At 41.3% G+C, this 11,320-nt stretch overlaps 1 protein-coding gene across 1 annotated transcript; it reads left to right on the top strand.

Moving 5' to 3' along the window:
* Positions 1–2,580: 2,580 nt before the first annotated feature.
* On the top strand, positions 2,581–3,322 carry LOC131920621 (NADH dehydrogenase [ubiquinone] iron-sulfur protein 7, mitochondrial-like). Its single transcript, XM_059275043.1, is given in 1 exon segment — positions 2,581–3,322. A coding segment is annotated over 1 exon segment (672 nt). The 5' UTR covers positions 2,581–2,588; the 3' UTR covers positions 3,261–3,322.
* Positions 3,323–11,320: the final 7,998 nt, after the last annotated feature.

Here is an 11,320-nt window from a genome sequence, read left to right as displayed (position 1 = left end):
ACTAGGAAGAGAGCACCCACCTCCTAATGTGGGCGGTAAAAAGACTGCTCAGAAATGAAGTCTCCCTCTTTTTTTTCCCCTAGAGCTGAGGACCAAACCCAGGGCCTTGTGCTTGCTAGGCAAGGGCTCTACCACTGAGCTAAATCCCCAACCCGAAATGAAGTCTCTCTAAGCTCCTTAAGATTGTAGTGTTTGTGACTGACACAGGGCTTTGCAGGGGGATGCCTGGCTGCTGCAGGTCAACCCACTGAAATGCAAGCTATTGCTGGAGGGTCAACAACAGGTTTCGGGGTTCCTTATCATCCCTTCCTTCTTCTTTCCCAGCCCAGTACTCAAGATACTCACTTTTCCTAGAAAGCAAGACACTTCCATCTGATTGCTTGTTTACCTTCCAGACTTACAAAGACTGGAGAACACATCTTATTTACTTTGTTCAGGGGGTTGGGTGGGGGGAGGCTATTGGATATTTTTGAACAATGGCACTAAGTAACATGTAAAAGGTAAAAGGAAGATATTTAGAAAAACCAGCTCTGGCTACACAGCCTGTCCTTGTAGAGACAGGCAGTTCATTTCATATTTTCCCAAGTATCAGAACATACTATTAATGGGGTCCAAAACAAGCCCTTTAAATCACTGTAAATGGATGCAACCAGAAAGCATGCTATCTTTTCTAGTACTTTAAGAAGAAACAGTCACATAAGGTTTTTAAATGTTCTTTATCTCCAGTCTGAAAAAAGAACCTGCACTTCCAACTTTTGCCTTTGTACCTTTACAATAAAGTTTTCTTGGAAAAGGACGTGTTTCTCCCAAAGCAGAATATTCAAGCTTTCAGGCTTGCTTCTTCCAACAGTGCCCACAGCAGAGTGCCTTACTGTATGTCTCTGAAAAGGCATGCACACATCTCCACTGTGAGCATTTCTCTAGGGAACAACTCTTAATAAAGTCTCTATGTGTTTCATACTACAAGTCCTAAGGCAGCCCTGGAAAGAGCTTCTTCAGAAGAAGGTGGTGTTGATGACACCTAGGGGAAGTGAAGGGTCCAGCTAGGGCCTTATTTAATGATCTGCCTTCAGTATGACTCAGATAGTCATTCAACAAACGTACAGGGAAGATTTCTTCAGAGAAAGGCCTGGGGGTTTGAAGGTCCCTCTTTCGGGAGTCACAATCACAGATGTAATTGTTAACCGAAAATTACCCAGCCCCTTTCAAGTGGCTGCTGCAGGATTGAAGCCTAGAGCTTGCCATCCCTGGGGAGACAACATGCTGTGTGATGAAGTGTTCATTAGTTGATTTGTGTAGAATGCCTTGAAGACCTAAGCTCCGGAGTGCCTGGAAGCAGCATGGACTCCTCAGACTTCTTTGTCTTTCTTTCACCTAAAGGCAACGTGACAGTACCTGATGAAGGGGCCCCAAAGCAGGCCAGTCCACATGTCCTCATCTGCAGTAAGTGGCTCCCCTGAATGAGGGTGCTTCCTTTTTCTTAGAGAGGGTAAAAACTCAATTCCTCTAAGAGGCTTCATTTATAACAGTGTGTCCCCCTAATGGATACAGAGACACCTTTCACATGGAAGTACTGAATGCTAAAGCCTGGAGTGTTTGTTGGTAACTTACAGTAAGAGGCTCTGTAGTCTGGTTGCCAGAGACATTGGAGGCCAGCTCCTGGCAGTGACATCCTAGCATGATACAGATTGTTAAAGGATCCAAATTTACGTTCTAGTAGGGGTAGCTCCTATGTAGGGGTAGCTGGTAAGCCAGCAGATCATTGTACCTTAAATCAGGATGTGTTTCTTCTGAGCTACAGACTGGAAGGATAGGAAAAGGGGTTACAAAACGGGATTACCACCTTCTGTAGTTTAGATGCACAGATGTTTCAATTGTCTTTGAAAAGAGTAACATATTATAAGCAGTGCTCACTGAGTCCTCCCCATGTGCTCATTGAGTTCTCCTTGTGTGCTCATTGAGCTAAGTCCCTTATGAGTATCATTTTGTTCCTTGATAGGCAGGGTTGTACAAGGTGGGTTGGGTGGGGAGAGAGAGCCTTGCCCAAGGGGAAGCAAGGACAAGAGCCACAGGCTTCTGCAAAGCTCTCTGTTAAACTGTCCATGTGCTGTGTATGTCCATCACTCTCTTCCCGATTTCTTGTGAATGTCAGGGATTTTTTTTTTTTTTTACAAGAGCTTCTCCTAACATATTTCAAGAGCATCCAAAATCAGTGTGGTAGTCCAGCCTTATGCACAGTTTTGCTTTGTGTGGTTTCTGTTACCACTGTCTAAAAATAGTAAATGGTAAATTCCAGAAATAAATAACCCACGAGCTTTAAATTGCAGTGCTCTGAGTAGTGTGGTGAAATCTCTCACTATTTCACTCCGGCTTGCCTCCATATGAAGGTTCCCATGTCACACAAAGCTTAAATAAATACGGGCTCACGAAGAGGAAGAATCCATCCCATTACTTAAACTGGTGTTTTATAGCTGACTACTATTTTTCTTCCAGAAAGCATCGTGTTACCCTTTCCACCATCAAAGATACTCTATTTAGGTCTTATATTCCAACAAGATTAAAAATATAAAAGCGAGGCCGAGGCCGAGATGGCGGCGCTGGCGGCTCCTGGCCTGTTGTGTGTGCGGATCCTGCGCCTACGCTCCAGCATAGCCGCAGTGGCCCAGGTGCGCAGAGTCCATCAGAATGTGGCCACTGAGGGTCTGAGCAGCACACAGTCTGCATTACCCAAGGCTGGAGCTGGAGCTGGAGCTGGAGCTGTGGTCCCCAAGCCCTCCCATCTTCCCAGAAGCCGGGCAGAGTATATGGTGGCCAAGCTGGATGACCTCATCAACTGGGCGCGCCGGAGCTCCTTGTGGCCTATGACCTTCGGCCTGGCGTGCTGTGCTGTGGAGATGATGCACATGGCTGCCCCACGCTACGACATGGACCACTTTGGTGTGGTGTTCCGTGCCAGCCCGCGTCAGGCTGATGTGATGATTGTAGCTGGCACACTTACCAACAAGATGGCCCCTGCACTCCGCAAGGTGTACGACCAGATGCCTGAGCCTTGATATGTGGTGTCCATGGGAAGCTGCGCCAACGGCGGTGGCTACTACCACTACTCCTACTCGGTTGTTCGAGGCTGTGACCGCATTGTGCCAGTGGACATCTATGTGCCAGGCTGCCCGCCCACGGCCGAGGCTCTGCTCTACGGCATCCTGCAGCTGCAGCGGAAGATCAAGCGTGAGCAGAAGCTGAAGATCTGGTACCGCAAGTAGAGCCACCAGGCCAAGCGCCAGCCCCGGATCCAGTGTGAATAAACCCACCCAAACCCAGAAAAAAAAAAAAAAAAAAAAAAAAAAATATATATATATATATATATATATATATATATATATATATATATATAAGCAGGAGATTCAGAAATCTGACAGACTAGGTTTTAAATCTAAGTGTCATCCCTTCCTGGTTTGGGGGTTTGAGAAACCACATAATTCATTTCAGTCTCACCACTGGCAACAGAGGTGCCAGAGTACTGGTCTTCCCCTCCTAGCACTGTAGTCAGTTTAAGTAAATAATATGTAGAGAAATCCTTGGTGCCATGAATGTGGATGTGGGATCTAATGAGGGTCTTCCACTACTCTGTGGAGTCACCTGCAGTAAACTCTAGATCTTAGCCTCTAGAATTGTTCTTCTCTCAACATCTAGACTCCAGTTACCTGACATGTTCCTCTTGTCCGTAGCTGATGAGGCATACACTCACTATCATTAAGCTCATGGCTGGATTTTCCCATAATGGAAAGATAAACAAAAGTATAAACACATTACAGAGTTTGACAAGAGACTTCAGAAATGAAGCCCAAACAAGAAAACTGGTGTCTTTATGTTAAATCTAATGGAAAAGTGAATGATTGTAGAGATACATGATTGGACAAGGGGAAAATGGTCCAATAGGAATAAACTGGGAGCATCAGACCTTTGCAAGTACTGCCTCTTCAGATACTTCTTTGTGTCTCTACAACTTCAGATATAAGTGTGTCCCATTCATCTTTGTAAACAGGGGCACCTCTAGAATGAGGATTTTAAGATCTACTTTAGAGAAACGTCAGTGGATTCCTTTGTGGCTTGCTTTGGGAGAGACAAACAGAAAGAAGCCAGAGAGACTACCCTGCTCTGCTATTTTTCACAATGCCAGGGTGCCATGTTTTAGTGAATTGTGCCCTATGTCTGGGCACTAACTCTGGCTCTAAACAATGAGTCTTGTGTGAAAGTGTTCATGGTTAATCATGAGCTTGGTGGGGCTTCCTTGATGGGTGGGTGTGACAAGGCATGTCCAGTATCATATAATCACAGAGATAGGACAGGGTCCAGAGAGCAGGATCCCAGCTTTCTTAAGCCAGGCTGGGTGGCTGCCCTTTCTCTCTTCCTGTTCTCTCTTGAGTCTCAGTGCTACACCTCAGTCCTTGTGGTCTACGTGAGCTGCAGTGGCTGAGCCTGTTGACCCTATGCATATCTTTGAACCTTGGTTTGAGTGTGGGTTTCAATTCAGAAACCTCTAGGACTCTATGTTCCTCACTTTGGGGGCTTGGTCTTGTGTTTTGCTTTTCTTGCTTTTTCTTAAGCCAGTGGTATTGCTTCTCAGGGGACAGCATGTCAGCAGTAGCCTGGACCTCATATCTTTACATTTATTTTGCTCTTAACTATGCATTGAGGAATTGGAGAAAATGCCAATTCCTGCACTACAATGCAGCACACTGTGATGGATGCCCCTCCTGAGATCCCATGTGCTTCCTATTGCCATGGAAAAGCACTGGCATAGCAAGATTTTTTTCTATAAATTTCCCTGGAGACGGAATTGGATTTCTGTTGGTTGCTTTTACAGCAACATTGTCTCATCAACAAGAGAAGGAGAGAAAGGAGGAGCAAGGGGGGATTGAATTTTTACAAAATGAGTGGGTCTTCAGACCCACATGCTTTAAGAAATGGTTCCTGGTCCCAGGACTACTAATATATGAATATAGCCTTGGAATTATGGGAAAGCCAGGAACTTAGGGCTGAGGTGAAGGAAGATGCAGTCTGTGACTTGAGAACTCATCCTTTTTGTATTTAGGCACATGTATTATTTAGGTGTTGCTTATGTGACTTAGTGACTACAATAGTTTTTCCTCTGCTTGCCTACATTCCACTCTGGGCTGGCTTCAGCAGGTCTGTACAACAAAAGGTAGCCTGACACATGTCTAGTGGTTGGAATGATCACCGTGGTACATGTCCACTGTTACTGAGAAGCTAGCCCGAGTTGGTTTCCATGGTGATGATCATGGCACAGCCAAAGAGACTTTCCAAGGCTATGCTGAGTCACATTTTCTGGTATCCTATGAGGCCAAAGCAAATCACACATCTAAACTCATATTCACAGGGCAGAAAAATGAGATTCCTGGTCTTGATGGGCAGTGCTGTAATGCCATATTTTAAAGGAGCAGCATATATTATCTCCCACAGCAGGCCAAATATGAGATGAAATGCCTCAAATTTAAAATGGGCAAACACTATATACCTATTATACCAATAATGACAAATTTAAACTTTTGACCCAGTGTGGACCCAATGTGTCACCTCACCCCAACTTCTCTCCCCCATTCCTTCACTCTCACTGGATGACTCATTATTCATCTACTAGTTGTATGCACAAATCTGAAAATATTCCTTGAATCTTCTTTTTCTCTGGCGTGCTGTCTATCTGATTCATCAACAAAATATCCATAAATACTAACTTTGCAAAGTGTCTTGCATATGACATTTCTCTCCACACTTTAGTCCTTTCTTCCTGGGCAAGAATGGCCTTCCCTTTTATTGGAAAAGTTCCCGTGCCTAGTACTGGGCTGTTGATTTTCATGTTGAGTTTAGTAGGAACATTACTGCCCCATTAATATAATTCCATTTTAACTTTTTATGTATATGTGTATGTATTTTAGAAAGTTTCTTGAGTTGTGGGTTTCTATATGACTTTTTCCCAAGATCTTTAGTGTGATTCATCTTTTCCTGTATTCCCTCTTATACCCTGAACTCCCTTTATATCACTCTAATTTAACTCTACCTGTTTCTGGATAATTTTCTCTTACCCTGCACAAAATTCAACTCCAGATAAGTCAAGGATCTCAAAATAAGATCTGATCACCTGAATCTGATAGAAGAGAAATTAGTGAATATATTTGAGCTCATTGGCACAGGAAAGGACTTTCTGAATAGGACTTCAATTAGTAGAACTATTAAGACAAGCAATTAAGAAACAGGACCTCATGAAACTATAAAGTTTCTGTATAGTACACTAAAAAGTTTTCAACATCCTTAGCTATCAGAGAAACTAAAATTAAAATTACATTGAGATTTTTCTCTTACCACAGTCATAAAAAAGAAGAAGAGGAAGAGGAGAAGGAGGAGGAGGAGGAGAAGTAGAAGAAGAAGACAAGTTAGAGTGGATGTGGGCAAAAGGAAACACTTATTAACTGCTGCTGAAAATATCACTTGTGCAACCACTGTGGCAAACAGTGTGGCAATTCTTCAAAAAAAGCTAAAAACATATGTACCAGATGATCCATCTACATGACTCAGACATATACCCAAAGGACTCTGTATCTTACTAGAGACACCTGCTGATCTGTGTTCATTTCTGCTCTATTCACAATGGCCAGGAAATGGAAACAGCCTTGGTGTCCATCAACTGATGATTAAGTAGTGAAAATGTGGTACATTTACACCATGGAATATTGTTCAGCAGTTAAGAAAACAAAAGTATAAAGTCTGCAGATTAATAGGTAGGGCTAGAAACAATCATTCAGAATCAGGTAACCCAGACCCAGAAAGACAAATATTGAGTGTGCTTCCTCATTTGTGGATATTAGCTTTGATTCTTCAGGTGTGTGTGCTTCATTTGGAATCCCCATACAGTTCAGGAAAGCAGCAAAGAGCCATGGGATTAGGGAGCTTGCAATGGAGGGGAGATAGAACCTAAGAGTGACTTTTAATTGAGTGTACTTAACGCTTTTGTCTAAACTGGCAAATGGTTTGTCTTATTGCTAGATAAAATCTTAAAAGCTAAATTATACCCAGAGAGTCAGAGAACTCTCCAAAGAAGTGACTTCGGAGATCTAAAGGGGAAGTAGTGATACAGAAAGGGAGAAGAAAGGAAGTCAACAGAGGCCCCTAACACATAGTGAGATGTCCCGAAGTAAAGACAAAGCGCTGTCTTTGTGCACACCTCTTGCTGTGATGAAACAAATGACCAAAAGCAACTTGGGGAGAAAAGGGTTTATTTCACCTTACAGCTTGTAGTCCATCACCCAGGGAAGTCAAGATGGAGACTCAAGGTAAGAACTTGGAGGCAGTAACTGATGCTGAGGCCTTGGAGAAGTGCTTACTGGATTGCTCCTCATTGTTTGTTCAGTCTTCTTTCTCATGGAAACCAAGAACACTAACCCTAAGATGATACCACTCACAGTTGGGCCTTCCTGTATCATCAATCAAGAAAGTGCACCACAGGCCAATTTGGTGGAGACGTTTTCTCAGTGGAGGTCCCTCTTCCAAAATGGCTTGTGTCTAACTGATAATGATAACCAACCAGCATTGTATATGTTCACCCACAGGAAGAACTTGTCAAGACCCTCATGATTTTTGTTTTGTTTTAACCATATCCTAACTCACTGAAAACATCCATTGCCCAGTTGAATGATGGCTATATGGATTGGTCTTAATTAAGCTGATTTGCACAAAATGGACAAACCACCTGGAAATTTTTTTTCAAAGAAATGTAGTTGTACTGAAGATGATACTATTAAAACAAGCACAAAAGGAACCAAGGACAAAACTGGCATTTTGCCCCTATAAACAGTGACATGATAGTAAGATTATTCATAAGAAGTGGGGAAAGTAAAAATAAATTTGTGAGACAGTTTGTTAGGAAAATAAATCTTCCTCAATTATGGTTAACCATTCTGAAAAGATTATACTGAAGCTATTAGCAAACCAATGGTATGCAACATCATGTGAAATAAATAAAGCATTCCTTGAAATTTTTATCTTATTTTAGCTTCTATTTTATTGAGGCATAATTTACAGACAATAAATTCCACTTAAGTGTTTGGTTTAATTATTTTTGAGTAACTGTACATAATTGTAAAATAATTGCCAAGTAGGAGAATATTTTAATCAGTCCTGAAAATTCCCTTATTTAAGTCCATTTTGAGTCAATTCTATGGCATTTGAATCAACTACTTTGACTTTTATCACCACCAATTACTTTTGATTTCTCTTGTAATTTATATAAATGTGATAATATTCTCCCCCCGCACCCCCCCCCCGTGTGTGTGTGTGTGTGTGTGTGTGTGTGTGTGTGTGTGTGTGTGTGCATACCTGGATTCTTTGTTTAAATTCCTGTAAAATTCACCCATGCTGTTTCTGTTGATACTTTATTCTTTTTTAATTCTAAATGATGTTTACTGGCATAATCAAGATTTTTTAAGACAAGTTCCTTTATATCTCAGGATGGCCCTCGATTCTGTTGGGAACCTCTGTCTGTCTCACACAGGAACTTGATGAGGACTGGGGTAAAATTTAGCATATAAAAATTAGTGAGCTTCTTTTATTCTGGGCCACATGAGCAAAAATAGAGTGTCTGTCTATTTTTGGGTGAAACCGTGTGTTTCCTTGCTCCTCTCTTCCCATCTTCCTCTCTGCACTACTATGTACCCTTTAGGTCTTTGGTGTCACTTACTTGATGAGTTCTCAGTCTCTTTAGGACTGAGTCAGGACTTGGTGTTTTTGAGCAGTCAGCCAAGCTGTTTTCTAATTTAGAAAACAATGCTAAGCACAATCCTCAAAAATCACCCTTGCTCATCCATTCAAGGACTCATAAGTTGTGTAGCTAAGAAAGACCTTTGTGGGAGCCCGTTTTCAGGTTCCTAGTGGCTTTACCCAGCAGGTCTGCATAGAGAGGATGATTGGACCACGGGTCTGAGTGCAGGTGTCTGAGATGGTCTGCACTTGGCTGTGCTGCTGGGAGGTCTTTTGCTCTACCCCTTGGTGTTTCTATAAATACCTTAGGACAGAGACAGTCAGTGTTTGTTGGAATAGGTTCCAGGCCCTCTCGAGGTTATCCTGTATTTTCTATCTGTTTATCTCCACATTCTAAATCCTTCTATCTAATATTTCCTGCTGCTCTCACTCAAGAAAACTCTGGGAAACTGTGGGGCTGGTGGGTGAACGTCCCACAGACCTTGACTTCTGATCTTCCTGCCTTTACCTTCTTAGTGTTGGGACTACAGGTATGAGCCACCATATTTGAATTTAGTTTTCTATACATGTTACTGTCATTCTTTTATTGATAGACATTTTTGGGGTTGTCTCAAGTTTTTTTTCTTTTTCTTTTATTTTTTTTTTTTACTTTTTTATTTTTTATTTTATTTTATTTTATTTTATTTTATTTTATTTTATTTTTTTTGCAGTTTGAATATTGCTACTATAAACATTTCCCTACAAGGATTAGTAGGCATTTGATTTTTTTTTTCCTTGTTAAAATATGCAGTCTGAAACAGCTGGATCAATAGCAGGTGAATTTTTAACTTGGAAGCATTTGTTGCATGCTTGTTGACTTAAGAAATGTAAGATTGTTTTAGCTGGTGTGGTAGTTTGGATCTAGGATGTCTCCAAAGGACCATTTGTTAGAGATCTAATTCCTATCTTGGCAACATTGTGAGGAAGACCTACTGTGAGGGTTTAATCATTGGGCTAATGCTCTTGAAAAACCTGTGGGATGCCAGATTCTTTCTCTCTATTCTCTTCCTTTTCTGGCCATGAAGGGAGTAATTTGATCTCCCACATGCTTCTTCCATGGTGCTCATCCCTGCCACAGACCCAAAACAGCAGAGCCAACCAAACATAGATGAAACCTCCAAAACTGTGAGCCAGAGCAAACATTTTCTCTTTGGAAGTTGAGCATCTCCGGTTTTTGTTGTAGTGATTGAAAAGCGACTGCCACAGGGGATCTCTTCTCACTTTCATCTTCATTTCTTTCATGTTACAGATTGTGTTTGGAGTAAAAAACATCCCCCATAGGCTCAGGTATTTGAGCAATTGGTCCACAATTCATGGTGCTGTTTGGGGAGGTTATGGGAGATACAGACTTGGTAGAGGAGGGCTTTGTTACTGGAGGCAGGCTTGGAGAGGTCACCATCCACTCTCCTTTTTGTGCATGGTTGAGGATGTGATCTCTAAGCTCCTGCTTCAGCCATCTGCTGCCCTTCCACACCACTGTAGACTCTCACTGTGAAACTGTAAGCAAAAAGTAAAGTCATTCCTCTGCAAGTGGCCTTTGGTCATGGTGTTTTATCATAGCAATAGAAAGGTAACTAATACACCAGTCTAATTTTAATTACTTTTACAGGTAGATATCTCATTATATTTTTACATATCATGTATACGTTTCCTAATTAGGCACCTTTTCACACCTACCAGTCAATCCTGTTTTCTTTTTAATGATATGTTTATATCCTTTGCCCATTACAATTTTTCATAGTGCCATATATGTATTTTTAATTTAAATTCCTGTACTTAAATATGCCTATATAGACATAGGTACAAATTGGTTTTGACATTTCTAACTGTGTCTCCATGATTTTCTTTTATTTTTTAAATTGTACCTTCATTATTTCTTTAGAAAATTTTTATAATTAAATATATTTTTCTTGTGGTTCCAGATTTCTGTGTCTTTCCCAGGAAATCAAAACCTTTACTGGTTGTGGGTTAGCAATATTTTCCCCAAGTTCGTATTAGCCTTTGTGTTTAGATCTATATTCTGTAACTGGATTCTTCTTTGAGCCGCCAGCTCACAAAAAACAATGTGGAGACTTATTATTAATTATGAAAGCTCAGCCTATAGCTTAGACTTATTTCTAACTAGCTCTTATAACTTAAATTAATCTATTTCTATTCATCTAATGTGCTGTCCCTTGGCTCATGGCCCTTACCTCTCCTCCTGAATGTCTTGCTCCCTCTGTGTCTGGCTGGCGGCTCCGCCTTTCTTCCTCTCTGAGTCTTCTCTGTCTCCAGAAGTCCCACTTAACCTCTTCCTGCCTAGCTATTGGTCATTCAGCTATTTATTAAACCAATCACTGTGACACATCTTCACACAATGTAAAGGAATATCCCCGACAATGCTCCATCTCAGTTTTCTGTATAGCATGAAGAATAGTTTAGGCATTCTTTTTCTTACTTATCTATCAGTTCTATTACAATCTATTGAATGGACTTTTTCTCTTGAGATTATTTGTACCCTCAATGAAATATA

The sequence above is a fragment of the Peromyscus eremicus genome, chromosome 10 (genome assembly GCF_949786415.1).
Source record: "Peromyscus eremicus chromosome 10, PerEre_H2_v1, whole genome shotgun sequence".
NCBI lineage: Eukaryota > Metazoa > Chordata > Mammalia > Rodentia > Cricetidae > Peromyscus > Peromyscus eremicus.
This window is presented reverse-complemented; position numbering and strand designations above follow the sequence as displayed.